Genomic DNA, 18851 nt, shown 5'->3' with positions numbered 1-18851 from the left:
CAGTTGGCTGCTTTCTGGAGTTCTGGTGTGATGTCAACCAGCCTGTACCACAAGCCTATTAGATCTGTTTCCTGCCCAGGGACTAGTTGCCACATGGCAGTTAGCCCCATCCTTCGGGCTTCTGAGTCAATGGAAGCGTTCTCTGAACAGGAGCCACAGTGGCTCATTAGGCTTCTAAGAGCTCAACTGCCAGGGTGCACTTCCGACATGGGTACAGACAGCAGCTCTGAGCAGCTGCCTGCCGGTGTGGTTCACACGCATGCTCCATGAAATCCTCACCGCATGCCATAGGGAGTGTTGATAGGGTTTTGTTCAGTAGCTCTACCTTCCGTAGTGTCTGAAATGCCAAAGAGCATTTAATTAGGGCTGCCTAACCCATGAAATTATTCTTCACCCAATATGCACATTTGCTAGCAGATTCTTTATTGGTTTTTCTACATTTTAGGTGATTCTACTTACAGAATCTTAATTTGTGTACAAATTTCAGATGTGTATGTGTTGGAAACACTTCCCACTCTAACCAATCCACAATTATGGATAGGTTGGAAGCCTAGACATTGTAAGTCCCCAGTAGAGTTCCACACTACACAACTGCCCTCAGGTTTCTTTAACTGAAGTTATTTGTAATGGCATCATTCAGGCACCTGGTACCAAATGCAGAAGGTTCCATCTTTGTTCATTGAAAAGCTCTGGCAATGCCCTTAACCCACAGAACAGTCAGGCTACTGTGTGCCCTTCCAGAAACAGAGTAGTTTGGGGAACAGTCGCCCTCTCTCTAAACAAACACAGCTCATTCTCTAGCATTTGCCTTTTACATGCTAAGGGTAGGATAAGTCCAGATGTATTGCTTATTCTGACCCTATTTCACAACACTCTTTTGCAAGCAGTTCTTATTCCAGTTTCCTTTCAGTGACAGGAGCATCTGGTGTCCCTGAGAACAACCCACCTTGTACCGTGAATATCCCTATTGCACCAATTCACAGCTCAGCTCAAGCTATGTCTCCCACACAGAGCATTGGCCTGGTACAGTCTCTGCTGGCCAATCAGAATGTGCAGCTGGACATCCTGACCAATCAAACTACAGTGGTGGGGGCAGCAGAACATGCAGTTGACAGTGCCACCCAATACCCAGTCTCCAACCGGTACTCCAACCCTGGTCAGGTGATTTTTGGAGGTGTGGAAATGGGCCGCATCATTCAGAACCCTCCTCAGTTGCCCTTACCGCCACCGCCGCCGCCACCACAGGGGGCCATGCAGCTGTCTGTGGTGGACCACGGAGACCGAGACCATGAACACCTACAGAAGTCCACCAAGGCCCTGCGGCCGGTGCCTCAGCTGGCAGCAGAGGGGGATACAGTGGTCTTCAGTGCCCCCCAGGAGATCCAGGTGACGAAGATGAATCCCCCACCCCCCTACCCAGGAACCATCCCTGCTGCCCCCACCACAGCGGCACCCCCACCCCCTCTGCCACCTCCACAGGCCCCAGTGGATGTGTGCTTGAAGAAAGGGGACTTCTCTCTCTACCCTACATCAGTACATTACCAGCCCCCACTGGGCTACGAGAGGATCACTACCTTCGACAGCAGCGGCAACGTGGAGGAGGTGTGCCGGCCTCGCACGCGGATGCTCTGCTCCCAGAACACCTACACCCTCCCCGGCCCAGGCAGCTCAGCTACCTTGAGGCTCACCGCCACTGAGAAGAAGGTCTCCCAGCCCTGCACCAGTGCCACCCTAAACCGCCTGACAGTCCCTCGCTACTCCATACCCACAGGGGACCCACCCCCATATCCCGAAATTGCTAGCCAGCTGGCCCAGGGGCGGAGTGCTGCCCAGAGACTGGATAACAGCCTCATCCATGCCACCCTGCGGAGGAACAACCGTGAGGTTGCACTCAAGATGGCCCAGCTGGCTGATAGCTCCCGAGCCCCACTGCAGCCCCTGGCCAAGCCCAAGGGTGGCCCTGGGGGAGCAGTGGCACAACTCCCTGCGCGGCCCCCGCCAGCCTTGTACACCTGTAGCCAGTGCAGTGGCGCGGGGCCCAGCGCACAGTCAGGCACCATTCTGGCCCATGCTGTCAGCACCTCCCCGTTGGCCTCCCAGTCCTCTTACAGCCTCCTCAGCCCGCCCGACAGTGCCCGCGACCGCACTGACTACGTGAACTCAGCCTTCACAGAGGACGAGGCCCTGTCCCAGCACTGTCAGCTTGAGAAGGCCCCTAGGCACCCCCCGCTGCCCGAAGCTGCTGTCACTGTGAAGCGGCCTCCCCCTTATCAGTGGGACCCTGTGCTGGGTGAGGATGTTTGGGTCCCCCAGGAAAGGACAGCACAGACTTCGGTGCCCAACCCCTTAAAACTGCCCCCTCTAATGTTAGGGCAGAGCCAGCACCTGGATGTGACCCGAGTACCCTTTGTCTCCCCCAAGTCTCCTGCCAGCCCTACTGCCACTTTCCAGACAGGCTATGGAATGGGAGTTCCATATCCAGGAAGCTATAACACCCCTTTGCCTGGAGTGCAGGCTCCCTGCTCCCCCAAAGATGCCCTGTCCCCAACACAGTTTGCACCACAGGAGTCTGCCGTTGTCCTGCAGCCAGCGCACCCGCCCAGCCTCTCGTACTGCACCTTGCCCCCCATGTACCCAGGAAGCAGCACGTGCTCCAGTTTACAGCTGCCACCTATCGCCTTGCACCCGTGGAGTTCCTATAGCACCTGCCCCCCCGTGCAGAACCCCCAGGCCACTCTTCCCCCCAAGCCCCACGTGGTGGTGGAGAAGCCCCTCGTGTCCCCACCACCACCTGACCTCCAAAGCCACATGGGTACAGAGGTGATGGTAGAGACCGCAGACAACTTCCAAGAAGTCCTCTCCCTGACTGAAAGCCCTGTTCCCCAGCGGACTGAAAAATTTGGAAAGAAGAACCGGAAGCGACTGGACAGCCGAGCAGAGGAAGGAAGTGTTCAGGCCATCACTGAGGGTAAAGTGAAGAAGGAGGCTAGGACTCTGAGTGACTTTAACTCGCTCATCTCCAGCCCTCGCCTAGGGAGAGAAAAAAAGAAAGTGAAGAGTCAGAAAGACCAGCTGAAGTCAAAGAAGTTGAACAAAACCAACGAGTTCCAGGACAGCTCAGAGAGTGAGCCCGAGCTGTTCATCAGCGGGGACGAGCTGATGAACCAAAGCCAGGGCAGCAAGAAGGGGTGGAAAAGCAAGAGGAGTCTGCGCACAGCCAGTGAGCTGGAGGAGTTCAAGTGCCGCAAAGCCAGTGAGAAGGAGGATGGGCGTCTGGGCAGCCAGGGATTTGTGTACGTGATGGCCAACAAGCAACCTCTGTGGAACGAGGCTACACAGGTGTACCAGCTGGACTTTGGAGGGCGGGTGACCCAGGAGTCGGCCAAGAACTTCCAGATCGAGCTGGAGGGGCGGCAGGTAAGAAAGTTGCAGGGCTGTGGCCACTAAGTGAAGGATATCAGTGCTTTGGCCTTCCAGGAAAACTTCAGAAGGCCGAGTGAGAGCCAGGCATGGTGACATGCACCTGTAATCTCAGCTACTCAGGAGACCGAGGCAGAAGGATCACAAGTTCAAGGCCAGCTTGGGCAACTTAGGGAGACCCTGTCTCAAAATAAGGGTTTGGGGGGCATAGCTCAGTCAAAAGATCTCTTATCTAGCATAGGCAAGGATCTGGGTTCAATACCCAGGACCATAAAAAGAAGCCAAGCAGGATGGGAGGAAACAACTAATGTCTCTGAGGTGGAGCCATTAGGATTATGATTCTGAGTATGCCCACTGCTATCTTATGTATTTTTAATCCAAGTGCATGTACTAAGTATTATTAGTCAAACGATTCCATGAGATTTGTAAGGAAAACGAGATCCTGCTCCACCATACCCACCTAATGGCACCTTTTCCCCCTGAGGCAGGTGTTTCCTAGTGGTTGGTTTTTTCCTAGTATTTGCCATCATATTTGCAAAGAACATGCTTCTATTTGTTGATGTTTCAATTTTTGGTTTCATATATTACCTTCTTCCTGAAGAACTACTCACGGACTGTGCTGTGTGCTTCCATCAGGAGCCAGCAGACCTGGTGGCCTCTTTCCCACCTTGTTTCCTTTCGTGTCTTTGCTCCCTGCCACCCCTCCCCCCAGGTGATGCAGTTTGGACGGATTGACGGCAATGCATACATTCTGGACTTCCAGTACCCCTTCTCAGCTGTGCAGGCCTTTGCAGTGGCTCTGGCCAATGTGACTCAGCGCCTCAAATGAAGAGATTGGTGTGGAGAGAAGACGCCGAGGAGCCCTGGGAGGAGGAGCCTGCACTGCTGGTGCCAGAAAGACCGGAGATGTCAGCCGGGCAGGAAGAGCCCTCAGGCCAGAGGGGCGCTAACCCTCAGGCGTTGCGCATATTTGGCTGTCCTTTACTGTCTTTCTTTTCTTTCAGTCGTGTGACTTTTGGAAGCAAAGAGTGCAAGGGGCCTGGTGTTCTTTCAGGAGGGACAGCCTGGCTGTTGAATGTTCTCCTGGATCTGCTTCTCAGTGCCTGGGACAAGGGCCTTGGAGAGAAGACAGACCACCTGCTAGCCTGCCTTTCTTTCAGACATAGGGAATATGCGTTAGGTTCATTCTCCACAACTTCTGGCCTTTACTCCTCCAACATTACCACTAGTGCAAAACAAAAACTTTTTTAAAGATCACAACCAAAAATCCTGCAGATTCAGGTTCTCCTGGGGGAATGGGGACAGCTTTTAATTTATTTGTATTGTGCCACTCCCTAAAAGGTGACTTGAGGAATAAAGGCATTTGGGCAAATGAACTCTGTTGACTAATGAAAGCATGCTCTGTATGGGGGTGCTGTCACTGCTTAACTGCAGTTTGGTCATGAGTGATATCAGGGAAAGCATGATGGGTGAGGAAGAAACTGCATGTTGGACAGGCTCACAATGCTTTGCAGACACCTGAGTGACTCAGGAGTGTGACCTGTGCAAGGGCTGAGCTCCTCTTCCAAGGATGTTTACGTTGGGAGACTCCACTAGTCTCATCCTGTGTCAGAGTTCCATGGGACCAATGATGATCATCATTGAGGTTGACTTCAGGAGAAGGTAGGAGACAGCAGGGGAAAGATCCTGGCCCCGGGGTAGGGCAAGGAGTTTTCCAAGACAGTGTGGTGGTCAGTCACTAGATCCACTTCCTGAGAAACAGCCATTGTCCTCCCTCTGCCTTTTGTTTTTGAACCTGGAACCCATTACTGTAAACATGATTTTTCCCTTCCAATATTATTGCTCTGTCCTTTCTCTTCCTAAAACTGTGGACTAGACTTGAGTTGAAACCACTCCTTTCTTCCTCTTGGCTATGTTAAAATTCAATTAACTAGAAATGTTTCCATTGAAATAGAAATTATAAACACAATATTTTCAGCATTTGCCAGGGTTTTAAAAGTTAGGAGCATAGTCAAATCTTTGACAAAAGTTAGGATCTTCTCTAAAGAAACAAAAAGCTGTTTATTAATTGTATAGACTGTTTACTAAGGTAATAAACCACTGGGGGGAAAAAAAAACATTGTTAAAATTATCGATCTTACTTTAGGGAGTGGGTTCTCTACTTCTTTGTTAATAGGGGGGGAAAAAATCCGCCTCAAGTCTCTTTGCCTGCCTCTCCCCCTTCCGCAGTATCCCAGTCTGTCACAAGGTCCGGTCCATTTTTTGATGGTGGTTTGGTGTTCATTCCTGTGGTGATGTTTATGGCCAAAGTACAAGAACTGTCTGTTGATTTTAACTCCTAAATATGGATTTTATTTAAAAACAGAAAAATGGAAGATGCTTAGAAAAGTATTTTCAAATTTAAAAAAAAAAATTAATTCCCTATTTGGATTTAAAATTAGAAAAAGAAACTGGCCCATTCCTTTTGTAGAGTGAGGAGATATCACTCATCACTCTTAAGTCCAAAGAAATGCCAACAAGGTTTTTAACGAGAAGGACATCTCCCAGGTAATACTGGAGTTTCCCAATGTTAGAGATTAAAATATTAGACCCAACTGTTTGATAGGTAAATTTTGATTTATCTAATTCTTATTATATGAGTTCCTGGAGCTTGATATGGTGTTTCAGTGCTTCTTATTAGTTGTGCAATAATTGTTATCGCCTGTTTCTGAAGTAATTTAAATACAATTTCCCTGTTCTGTTGTCCGAGAGATAATTATTACCTTGCTTTTCATAGTATTCCTAGGAATTATTTTGTTACTATGTATTGGTGAGTTATGCCCGTTTTATTATTTATTTAGAAAAATAGTATCTTTGTAATGATTCATGTGGTGGTAGTGTACTTTACCACAAGAAATAAAGAGGATATAATAGAAGATGTTTTTGCTGGGTAATTTGTAACTTTCTAATTGGGAAAAGTTCCTATTAATCCTTTAGAAGTGATCCTTTTTAAAAATTCTGTAGTATTGATTATATACAAGAGAATATTTCTTTGAGACAGTTATGCCCTAATTCCCCTTATTTTGAGAATTTTAAATTTTCAGTTCATAATAAAGGATTATAGGAAATGGAGAGACCCATTAGTGAAATTCTTAAGAAATAAGTTTTAGTTCTTTCAGTTCTGATTGGTTTTTGAGATGCAAAAGCCACAAAAGGGTACATTTTAGGACTTTTCTTAATGAGAACAAATGACTCCCCGAAAGCTATTTTCCCCCCAAGGAGCCACAGATGGGTGCATCAGGGATGGCTGCTCGCCCGAGTCTGCAGAGGCATGTCAGAAGCAGGGTCTCCTGCCCAGTGAGGTGGAAGCTGCTGGCTACAGCCGTGGCGCCGTGATGGAGTCTGACTTCATCGTAGAGGTTTAATGCCACCAATATGAGGAGTTTAAGCAGCAGAATTCCAGGTACTTTGTGCTTGTTAGTAGCAGTTTATGAATGTCAAGATACCTTATTAAATTTAAAAATATCAGTGAAATATAAAGTAAACTACATGGGGTCTTTTTGAGGGAATCTGTATATTAAGAAACATAAAAACCAATTTTAAATTTGTTTAGCTCTTAACCTCATCAAACCAAAGGCCATGGATGTGTACACAAAATACCCATTGAATGTTTAACCTGGGAAAAATTGGGGCCAAAGAAGGAGGAAGCTCTCAAGACTCTATTGGTGTGTAAATGAAAGGCTTTTGCAGGTTGGTGTTTTTCATCTGTAGCCCTCGCTCCACTGTTAGGTGTCCACAAGGACATGCAGAAACATCTAAGGTTCACTCTGAAATCAGAGCAGAAGGTTGGAGGGTGACCTTGGGCAAGTCTGGGGCTGCCAGATCCAGCTTTGTCCATCTGGAAAATGGAAGAGGCGCCTGGACTATCATCCACACTCCCCCAGCAGCCGGAGAGCTCAGAACTGAGCAGCTTCATCTTCCCACTTGACAAGCGTGGAAAGTGTGTTTCAAAACATTGCCTTTTTGTGGAGAAGTGTTTCCTTTCCTGAGTCTGTGAGCTGTCTGCTGAATATAAACCAGTGCATTTAACAGAATATCTTTAGAAAGTTCACCTCTAAATACGTTTCAAAACATGCTTGATCTCATAAAATTACACAAAAGCACTGATTCCAGGCAAGTCGGAGGAATCCCCTGAGTGTGCCCTACTCAGTGGGCGCCCTTGAAAATAGCCCTAAGATAAGTCACCACTTTCCCCCATAACTGATTGAGAGTGTGTTCAGGAAGAAGAGAGGAGGAGGAATCCAGGCGGATCCCATCCTTTAGTGTGCTCCTCTGCTCCCAGCGCTGCACCACCTTCTAATCCGAAGGTTTATCGAAAAGGGACCTGTGAAAAAGGAACCCGTGTGTGGGCTGCAGATCATGTGGCCAAGTCTGTGGTTGTGGACAAAGTTGGCCGAGACAAACGTGTCTGAAGTGTTGTTTGGGTCCTGGGAGTTTGTATGAACACACGACTCAGAACATGGCGCCATTTGGGTATTTTCTTTTCTCTGGCTGATAAACTCTGAAAGGTTGTGGCTTATTTTGTTTCCCTTTCTTTGACTTTGTGCAATTTTCTTGTAATTTTACTTGTACCTATACTTTCTGTTTACAAGTTCTTTTTAAGGGTGGGGGGGTAGGATTCTAAGATCTCGTTTATTGTAGATAAATTTTTTTTCATGTTGTAAAAAAGCATGGGTTATGCATTTGAGTGAAAAAGGCACTGTATTATTTACCAAAGGGGTATTGTTTTTGCATTTGTTTATAAATGCATTATTTTGGTACTGTAAATTTGAACATCACTTCTGAGTTTATTACTACTGGCATTTTCTTTTTCTTCCTTCCCCCAACCCTGTAAGTGTGTGATGAGGCACACAGGTCCCAGACCACATAAGACCACCAGCATGTTCTCTCAGACCTTGGGAAGGGCGTGCACTGCTTTGTGCACCTGGTTCCTCTAGCGTCGTTTGTTTTTACTTGAGCATCCTGCTTTGTTTTACTTTCCAGGCAAGATCTGTTGAGTTTCCCGATTGCATTTCAGTGAGCTCCTCTTATTCACCTCTCTATGTATGTATTTTGTGTATTAGATTGTGCAGGAGGTATTCTAGAAGGCATTAATGGTTTGCATTCAAAATGATGTGATTTGTCCAAATTATTTTCTGCCTTTATTACTGAGATGGATTAATCTCCTTATTTTTTTTCCTTGATGATTTGAAACTGTAAAAGTTGTCCAGCTATTGCTTAATAAAATTTTGCAGATCAAAAAACTTCTACTTGTGTGCAGAATTCAGATATGGGTCTTGAGTCCTTTGAGAAGACATCACCTCGCTCCACTGGTATGACCTGGCCACCCTCCAGTTGCTTCAAAGGTCCTGAGGCAACTCCCACCTGTGACTCAAGACCCTGAGATCCCTATCATTGTTTTGCCCACTTTGCAAGGTCAGAGACTGGTTTGTGCTCTTGATGAATTGATTTGAGTTTATTTTTGGTTTTGCTTGTTTTTTTAAAGAGGGCCCTATTAATAATGCATATGTATAGCCCTAAAACATATCAAAGGTGGACACCTTCTTTGTTACTTAGGAAACTTAATAAAGCCTGATTTTAAGTAGTTCATCTCTACAGTGCTAACATAATTGCTAATCTTTCTTATTACTAATGAGTACTTGAGGGCCTGCTTTCTCTCCCCTCAAGTTTCCTATGAACACTCAGGCAGGAAGCTGGGGCATAGGAATTTCTCTGCAAAGACTTTATGTGTGTATATTTACAAAACTGTCCTTTAGTTCCTTTTGGAGATAAAAAAAAATAGACATGTGGTCACTTGGGTTTTAGGAGAATAACAGACAGAAAAACAGAATAACCCAAGCCACTGTCAACTCTAACAAATTCTGATGTAAGTTGTTTTGAAATTATTATAAGATTATAAATCTATGCTTTAAGTAGTAGTAGTAGTAGTAGTAGTAGTAGTTATAAATGCTAACCACTTTGAATTTTGTAAAAGAATTAAAACATTTTATTTTACTATGAAAGTTGATAAACTTGAAGTAATATTCGTTGCATCTTTATCATTTTCACCAGGTAGCAAGGAAAATCGGACCAAAACAGGCTCCAACACCCTACCCCAGGGCAGGGCGGGGGAACACTTAGCTTCCAAGAAAAGAGGAACTCAAACACCAAAACAACCAGCTCATACCTGGGCCATCAGAAGGGCGTGTCTAGGACTGTTGTCCCCACCGTGGGGCACCATTGTCAGCGTTGGGACCATTGGCTATGAGACAGTGTTTCCAGGAGGGGTTTATTTATTTATTTTATATATCTTTATTTCATTTTTTTATGTGGTGCTGAGGTTTGAACCCAGTGCCTCATGTGTTGCTAGGCGAGCGCTCTACCACTGAGCTACAGCCCGGGCCCCGAGTGGTTTATTTTTAGTGACTTAGTAAGAAAATTTAGCAAATCTCTTTCCTTCTACAAACTTAAAACTTATTTTGGAAAGGATTCATTCTGTTTTTATTCCAGTTTTCCTGGTAGCATGAAGAGAACAGGAAATCAGCTTAACTCTTCCAAAAACCCAATGTAGAAGAGAAGTGACCATCTCCTGGAGATCACATTGCAGTTTTCCAAAGATGTAGAGATAGCAGTCACAACCAAACCCCCTGGCTCCAGTATGAAGTAGATGCCTTTGCTTCCCTTTCTTTCAGGAGAAAATTGGAGCGCTGAGAGGTTGAAATTATTTCTGGATTTCATATACAAAAACCAATCCTGAAATAGAACCCCCAAGATTTCTGAGTCACATTAATGAATAGACCTAAGTTTATTCCCAGCTTCTCTCTCTGATGTCTAGTAGAGATTTGCCTGTAATGAGCTGTGAGCTGCCAACACTTAGCTTCCATGAAAAGAGGAACTCTAGCTGGACACTCTTGCCCCTCCTCGGGTGAACTCCTCTGCTGCGGAGAGTGGGATTCCAGCCCTCACTTCGGCACTCTCAAAGGACTGCATGCTCCGCTCAGGGTTGCGTTGCCCACCCAGTCATGACAAAGTGAAGGAAAAGGAGAGAAAGAAAAGTGCTGGGGCTTACATGCCCTCTTTACAGGGGAAGGGGGGAGTAAATGATTTTAGGGAAATGCATGGGCCACAGAACAGACAGTGACCGCCAGTTTTTCGGGCTGTACAATGGGATGTTTGATTTTCAGTCACTGCTTCAGGAGTCAGTTCTTCCTGGGAAGGGACTTTCTGTTAGGTAAGGGAATTGCAAGAAAGATGTCCCCTGCACTTGGGGAGAAAGATGATCAAGGATTAGGAGGGATGAGGGCAGGGGGAGGTTGAGACCTTGGCTCTGGGACTTAGCATGTCAAAGTGCCATGCTTAGGGGTGTCATTTATGGAGTCCCAACAATGTGGCTCTCTCGTGATTATGCTTGAAAACAGTGACTTAATCTGTGAGTAACAAAGGACTGATAAATTTGTATTCAAACACAGATAACATTGAAAGATCAACCAGGCCAGACACAGTGGCACATGCAAGGCCGTCTGAGCAACTTGGCAAGACCCCTTCTCAAAGAAATAAGAGGGCTAGCGTGTTGCTTGGTGATAGAGCATTTGCCTAGCATATGCAGAGCCCTGGGTTCAGTCCCCAGTACAGCAAAACCGGGGGAAAGGAGTGCACTGGTACCAAGGGACTCCTGTAGGGAGCTTGGTACTTTTTTAAATCCTCAGTACAATGTAAAGTCAGATAAAAATATAATTAGCTAAGACTTTCTGCATCTAAATGCTTGAACACAAGAACACTTACATGTATACTGCCCAGAAACAAGGCAAAGTTAAAAGTCACATAGCAACCCAACCCCACGATGACAGCAAGTTGGCAAGCCAGGAAAGGCGACCTCTCATGATGGCAGTAAAACCCTCTTCAGGCTCCCTTTGTGGGGAAGGCCATGAGGTCAGGACCTGCTGCCACAGAACACAGTACCTTGGCACTTCAAACACCAGATGCAGGAAGGCCACTTTCCCTTCCTGTCACCCTTTGGCCGTGCTTTCCCTGAAGAAGGTCACAGCCTCCATGACCATGTGAGGCAGGGGATCAGGGAGCTCCGGGGTCTGCCACCAAAACTGTGTCATCTTGGTAGCCACTGAGCTTCTCTGGGCTTTACTTTGTCCAACTAAAAAACAAGAAATTGAACTAAATCGGGGTTTCCCAAGGCATACCCCATACTTGCCCAGTACTTGTTCATACTGATTAAAATAAGTACCTTTTGCTGTATTTCCTAGAAACTTCCGTATCCAATATGCCATGCTTGGTAGATCACAAAAAGAAAGAAGTAGAGTGCAGTGTTACCCAAACGTGTGGCCTTGGAATCCTGTTATGGTGGAGGAGTGCCTTGTGGGAACACTTATCCGAGGAATAGGCTGGATGCTCTCCAGATTCCCAGCTGCAGACTTCTGTGCTTCTGTGGATTTTATTGAAAACCTAAGGCAGGTTTCTTTGCAGCTTTTTCTTTTGGAATAAAAGGTCTGCATTTTTTCTGCTCAAATAGACAAAGAGACCCTTGCTCAAGACCAACCTGTGTTTTGCCAGGTTGGAAAGGGATAGTTTTTCGTTTCGGTGTTCCGTATACTTTCTCACCAAGCCCAAGCTGAGGAACAGAAATGAGCTGTGGCCCTTTACAACCAACCAAGATGCAGATATTTAGCTTGTTCAATAAGTAGTTCTAACCAGTGCAAACATAGTCTTTCCTAAAACACATGGTAAAATTGAGGATTCGAGATGCATTCCAACCTAGCTCAACTTCTGTTCCTAATTAATACTTTTGAGATTTCTGCCTCCTGTTTAATTGGAGGCCCTAGACCTCTTTCATTCAATTTAGGCAAAAAAACCACTTCGGAGCAGCCAAGTATTCATCTGGATTGGTGTCAATTAATTCTAGTGGGTGGCACGCTAAGGTCTCTGTTCCCTGGGGTTTGGGAGTTCCTACCCAGAAACAGAGTCATAAATAGAACTCCAGCTGGCTGGGTAGGTAATTTCCAAAAGGGAATGTCCCTTCTGAACTCTGGCAAAAAAAAAAAAAAAAAAAAAAAAAAAAAACCCAAAACTTAGCATTTCAGTTGCCAGAAATAAAGAGCCAAGGGCTGAACATATTCATGCATTCTGAAAGCAAATAATGCCCTCAGGGCCCTGGTAATGACTGGTGTTCACCTGGAGCCTGCTCAGATGGAAGGAGAAACAGCTGGTGTCACCCAGGGGCTGCCTAAACGGGAGGAGAGATGGCCTGTCACTGTGCTTCCCTGGGAGGTTTGCCAGGACCCAGCTTAGGGCCTTCCTGGGAGAGCCACAGTGCCAGCGCCCCTGAGAGGTGCCCCCCCCGAGAGATGCTGCGTAGGTGCACTTGGCCTTCAGTAGGACAGCACCGGGCTGGGCTTGCCCAAGATGATCCGGAGGATCTTAGCTTTTTCACTTTGTGGAAATAAAGAAAACCAATTAAATGAGAGCAAGCAAAGACATCTATCTAGAGTCTAGCAAGGGAGTCAGCCGTGTCATTTGTGTTCCTGCAGAGACTCCAAGACAGGCAGAGGAAGGGCGGTGCCAGCTGTGCCCTGGTGGAAGGCTGTGGGCACCAGAGAGCAGGAGGCAGCCAGCTGAAGGCAGGGCGTCCTGAGCGATGTGCGTTAGAGGAGCATAACTGGCTTTCTCTAGTGGGTCCTAAGTTGGAAGAAAGAACAAAACTTAGGGAAGCTGTCAGTGTTTGATGGATTTGTTACAGGGTCCTTGTCTGACTTCCTGGGTCATGCTGGGTTCAGCGCTCTGCCTTCCCTCCTACAAGTCTGGCTTACAGCAGGCTGGCATCCTGGACTGGCTGTGGCAGGGTGTGTTTTTATATATGGTCTAGCAGCTGTCCATCTGTATATTCAGTCTCAGTTTAAGCCAATTCTCAATGTTCTTGAATTTTATCACTAAAAGAATGAAACTCATCTGCCCCCTGTGAACAATAATTTATGCTAAGAATACCCTATAATTATACCATTTTACTTTTTTTTTTTTTTGTACCAGGCATTGAATCTGGGGGCACTCAACAACTGAGCCACATCCCCAGCCCTTTTAATATTTTATTTAGAGATAGGGTCTTGCTAAGTTGCTTAGGGCCTCACTAAGTTGCTGAGGCTGGCTTTGAACTCGATCCTCCTGCCTCAACCTACAGAACTGCTGGGATTACAAGCGTGTGCCATTGCACCCAGCACACAGTTCTACTTTAAGGACACAAGAAGTTAGAAATGTTGTGCAGAACTAACCCAGTTTGTAGCTTGGGCTTGCAGAAATGAACCATGTAGGCAGAAACAGCCCTGAGGGGACACACCTCAAAAGCCATCTGAGGAAAATAATCATGAAATGCTCCTGGAACCACTCCCACCATAGTGACACTATGCCACAGGCCTCCTGTTCACTTTTCTGCCCCAGGGAGCAAGCAGTCACCTGTCTCTTGAGTCTCTGTCACATTCTCTGTGGCAGAGTCGGAACAAAGATTTTCTCCACAGATGGAGATTTATTCTAGGACAGAGCTGTGTCATGGGGACCAGATGACTTGCTTGTGACATGTTGAAATAAGAATTTTCTCCTAAGGAGAGATACCATCCCGAGGAGGAAAATGGGTTCTGAATGGCACTGGAGGGAAGGGGAGAGGGGACCCGCCCCTGCAGCGAGCCCAGCAGCACATGAACGTTAAAGCCAATATGTTCTCAGAACCATGAAGCAGGTCATTGTCTGCTGACGGGCCCCTGTGCCTGTGAACCTTTTGGCAGAAGGTCAGTAAGTACACAGTGTGAGTGGTGACTTGACGGGAATTCTGCCTTTGTTTTCATGTGGCCAGGCACAGTGACATGCCTGTAATCCCAATTAGGGACACTGAGGCAGAAGGATCATAAGTTTGAGATCAACCTAAGCAACTTAGTGAGACCCTGTCTCAAAAACAAAAGTTAAGAAGGCTAGGGATGTTGCTTAGTGGCAGAGAGTGCCCAGAGAGAGTGTCAGTCCCCAGTAATACTCACATAGGCATGCATACACACACACACACACAGCACACACAATATACGCACACAGCACACCTGTTGGAACTATAGAGATACACTGACACATCTGCCATCATGACAGGAGTTGACAACATATGTCTTTCTATTCTAAATAATCAAAGCATTGATTTCGTGGCCAGAAATGAAACTTTTCACCCTACAAGTGGAGAATACAAAATTTTTGAAACCTACATGGAACACTTATAAAAACTGATCATATACTGGATCCATAAAGCAACTTTCAACAAAGTTCTAAGAATTTGCCCCATATAGACTATGTTCTTGGAACACAGAGCAAGGCATTAAAAAAAAATCAATAAGACAAAAACTAGAATTTTAAATACCTTCTAATAAAGTATAGGTCAAAGAAGAACTGTGTGATGATGAATTAAAACAAAGAAAATAGTAATTGGAGATAAATTTATAGTCTTAAATGCTTTTTTTACATAAGAACAAAGACAAAATTAGAAAAGCACACACCTTCAGACACTGGAAAAATAACATTTATTTTTAAAAAGAAACAGATAAAAAGAAAGATAATAAATATGAAAGCCAAAAGTACATTCACAAGGGTCCATGATGTCCAAGGTTAGCGTTTGGACAGACTGCTGAATCTGACAAATCCCAGACATGGTATTGGAGTAGAAGAGAAAAGCACAAATAGATGGTACTAGTAGGGGAATGGTATAGAACCTCAGAGATCTCTAAAAAATAAGAAATCCAGGGCTGGGCTGGGGCTCAGCGGTAGAGTGCTCGCCTCGCACGTGTGCAGCACCACATATAAATAAATAAATAAACTGAAGGTATTCAATGAAGGTCCAACTACAACTAAAAAATAAATATTTAAAATAATAATAATTATTATAATTATTGTATGAGGGCCAGGGTTGTGGCTCAATAGTAGAGGCACTGGGTACGATCCCTGGCACCACATAAAAAATAAATAAACAAACAAATAAAGGTATTATGGGGGAAAAAGAAGAATTCTATGAGTAATCGTATGCCAGACATTTGAAAATTTTTGTAAATTGAATTGAAACATTAGTAGAAACTATTCCTATAAAGAAAATTTCAAGCTAAATGGTGTTACTTGTGACATCAACTTGCAAAGAACTCATCCCTTCGCTCATACAGCCACTTCCAAAAAATTAACAGAAAGAAAAAAGGAAGCACTTTCTCCCAGCCCCTGCCCCCACCATGAGGCAAATGCGAACTTGACGGAAACAAGGACCAAGCAGGAGGGCAACAATGGGCCCCTCACCTTTGGTCTCATTTTCCTTTCTCTCTCACCCTAGAAATTGGCAACCCAACAGATTCATCTATCAGTCAAGATTTAATTTCTTTTGTTTGTTTTGGGTTAAAATTTTCTTTTGGGGGTTAACTCTGAGAAACCTGGGCAGAGCGGTACAGTAATTAAGACTGCCCTTGAAATCCTGTTTCCTACTTAAATAAATTTTTCTTGGTTTGGCATTTCTCACACTATTCTTAGTTTCAAGCAAAAGTTTTTGTAGAGATAGAAACAAGTCACCCATTTTGGTGGTCAGTACCCTCTTCTTCAGTTCTGCCAAGGGCTACTGGGACTGGTGTCTCTGGGAGAAGTGGCCCTAGCTCAACCCAAGTCAGACTCCTCTTAATTAAGCCAAAAGGGAAGAACTGTTTTAAAAGTCCAAAAACCCAGAAGAGTTGTCAGCCATTAGAAAGTGCCAGACCCATAAGTCTCAAGAAATGTTTGTTACAATTCAGGGAGATTGATATCTTATTCTCTCCTCTGAGGGAAATCAACTCATAGGTAAAGTTTTTATTTCTGGGGACTGGGGATGTGGCTCAAGAGGTAGCGCGCTCGCCTGACATGCGTGCGGCCTGGGTTTGAGCCTCAGCACCACATACAAATAAAGATGTTGTGTCCCCCGAAAACTAAAAAATAAATATTAAAAAAAAAATCTCTTTCTCTCTCTCAAAAAAATAAATAAATAAAAGAAGGTTTTTCAAAAGTTTTTATTTCTGTAAAATAATTAGATAACATATTTCCAGGGAGAAAAAATGCCTAGTTACATCATAAAGTAAGATACCTCGATCAACATTCATAACAATGAAAAACAATAAAAGAGATTAGTAGGGAAATGTAAAGGTATTAAATGATAAAGCTTCTTATTTCTTTCTAGGAATAATCTAGAAATCCATTTTCTATTGCAGTAGGAACAAAAAAAAAATGGCAATAAGCATCTTTGCTTAGAATGCTGGTGTCCAATAATGCCAAATAAAATAGTTCAACAGAAACCAGTGTAAATTAAATGAAATGTCCGACTGCCAAGGTAGAAATTAATGGATGAGACAATAAAGTATCGAGGAGGCAGATAAGCCCCACATAGCAATGTCATGGTATTTTATTGTTTTGAAGCGCTCAGGGTGGAACCCAGGACTTTGTGCATGTTAGGCAAGTGCTCTGCCACTGAGCCACATCCCACCTCTACGCACCACCACTTCTGGTGATGGAGTCACCCTCTGTCCTAGTAGCAACACAGAGAGGGTGTAGCTAAAATACGTTGGTATATCTGGAATTGGTCTCTGATATGTCAGTGCCAGCAGAAGTGCAATGCAGATGGACCAGCGAGCTAGAATATTATGACCCCAAGAAAGGAAAAGAGTATTTTCCCAGAGCCTTGTTTGCGGAGATGATGAGATTGTTGGCCACTGATGCGCGAATGTGTGGTCAGGACAGGCAGAGCTACTCATCAGAAAGGAGCCGGCTTCTCGTTGGAGAGTCTAAATGATGTACTCTTGGCAGCTCCGTGGGGTCCAAGAGGATTCTGTGAGATACTGATCTGTGGATGATCTTAGTCATGGTGCAGCTTACCGGGTCTCACATCCCATCCCAAGGAGCACTGGGCACGGGCTGGAGGCACAAGCAAGAAAGCCGCTGAAGAGCTAAGACAGCAGCACAGTGTGATCTCATGGCCACAGGGACTTCAGAAGGCAAGCTATTCAGATTCAAATGCTAAGCTGCCCAAGGCAGTTAGAAGAGAGAAGGGAAAGAGGGGTTGGGTTTGGTTTGGTTTGGGGGGTGCAGAGGAAGGCAGGGCAGGTGAGGCCTCAGGGCACAGGGTGAGGCCTGGTGGTGATGGGGATGGCTGAGGCAAAGTCAGGGGCCGGCTCCAGCAGCCCAGGAGCTGGGGCAAGTGCCAACCAATGTGTGCTGTTAGGGCCCTGGAGCCACATTACTTACCTAACTGCAAGGTCTGTGGGGACCTTGGTGAATGGACAAGCTAAGCCTCCCTCTTCTGTGGCCTCTGGGGGTGGGTGGCACGTTTCTAAAGCCCCAGGTGATGAGGCGGCCAAGTCAACCAGCCTGGGAAGAGGACAGAGCTCTGCTGGCCAAGGCTCCACTCCACACCCCCTTCAGGCAGATGCAGGAGGAAGAGGAGCACGCCTCTTCAGGGTCCAGCCACTCACTATGTCAATACAGTCCTCGAGAGCCATGCCACACACACTTCCTGGACAGGATCTCACTGGGAGGGCCAGAGACACTGACCGCTCCTTCTCTGTGGTGCCACCCCCATGGTGTGTCCAAAGACAGCATTATTCCCAACACTGGCCCTGTGACATCCGTCCCCCCAGCCGGATGTCGGAATCACCCTTCCTTGCCACCCCGCGTCTGTCCTTGTAAACGCCACCTTCTAAAGGCCTTCCACAGCCTGTGTCCTTCCACCTGCTGCCCTGTGTGCGGTTTCAGCTGTCATCGTTTCTTGCAGGGACAATGACAGCAGCCTTCTGGCTCTCCTCACGCTGCCCTGCTCTGCTGCTCCTCAGGATTCCCCTTTCCAGAGCTCATTTGGTCTGGGTGCTTCCTGCCCAGCGTCCTCGGGCCTCTGCCTAATGGACCAGCCTCTTCTCTCACTACCCCAAAGCACTGGAGCCCCACCTGTGCTGGGCTGGTGCTGGGTCCTGGGCCTGCACTCTCACGTGAGCTGTTGATACCGGCAGCTCCTGGCCCGCGATGTCTCTTGCCCTCGTTCACCCAGGATACACCTGGCTCCGTGTTTCTTGGCGCAGGCGTTACCTCCTCTCTGAAGTCCTCCTAGATTGGGAACTCTGGGCCTCACCTCCACTGCAGACTTCATCGCATGGCTTGGGCCTCTCTCTGTCCATGCCTTTTCCAGGCTAGAATCTGAATTGCTAGTGAGCAGGAGCTGGTTCTGACTTGATTTTGAATCTCCAGTACCTAATATCGCCTGTAAAATAATACACACTTAACATTCCGAATGAAATTAAAGTGTGATTCTGCCTCAGTGGTCACTTGGAAAACCAAGATCTGTCTGTTGTCCAGTGTTCAGTCACAGCTGTCCCTGGATTCTGATGGCATTTCAA

At 46.1% G+C, this 18851-nt stretch overlaps 1 protein-coding gene across 3 annotated transcripts in view; it reads left to right on the top strand.

The window, feature by feature from the left end:
- The window catches only part of Tulp4 (TUB like protein 4), a 231900-nt gene extending 223198 nt beyond the window's left edge, over nucleotides 1–8702 (top strand). For 2 of the 3 annotated variants that reach the window (XM_027939588.2, XM_071612876.1), the window contains exons 14-15: nucleotides 911–3417; nucleotides 4133–8702. In XM_027939588.2, the coding sequence (XP_027795389.1) occupies nucleotides 911–3417; nucleotides 4133–4249 (2624 nt within the window). In that variant the 3' untranslated portion in view covers nucleotides 4250–8702. Of the gene's footprint in view, nucleotides 1–899; nucleotides 3418–4132 lie in introns of those variants that run through there. The other variant, XM_071612877.1, reaches the window with a different exon arrangement.
- The last annotated feature ends 10149 nt before the right edge of the window (nucleotides 8703–18851 follow it).

Source organism: Marmota flaviventris, chromosome 6 (genome assembly GCF_047511675.1).
Source record: "Marmota flaviventris isolate mMarFla1 chromosome 6, mMarFla1.hap1, whole genome shotgun sequence".
Taxonomy (NCBI): Eukaryota; Metazoa; Chordata; class Mammalia; order Rodentia; family Sciuridae; genus Marmota; species Marmota flaviventris.
The sequence above is the reverse complement of the archived record's forward strand: the minus strand, read 5'-3'. Positions and strand labels throughout refer to the sequence as shown.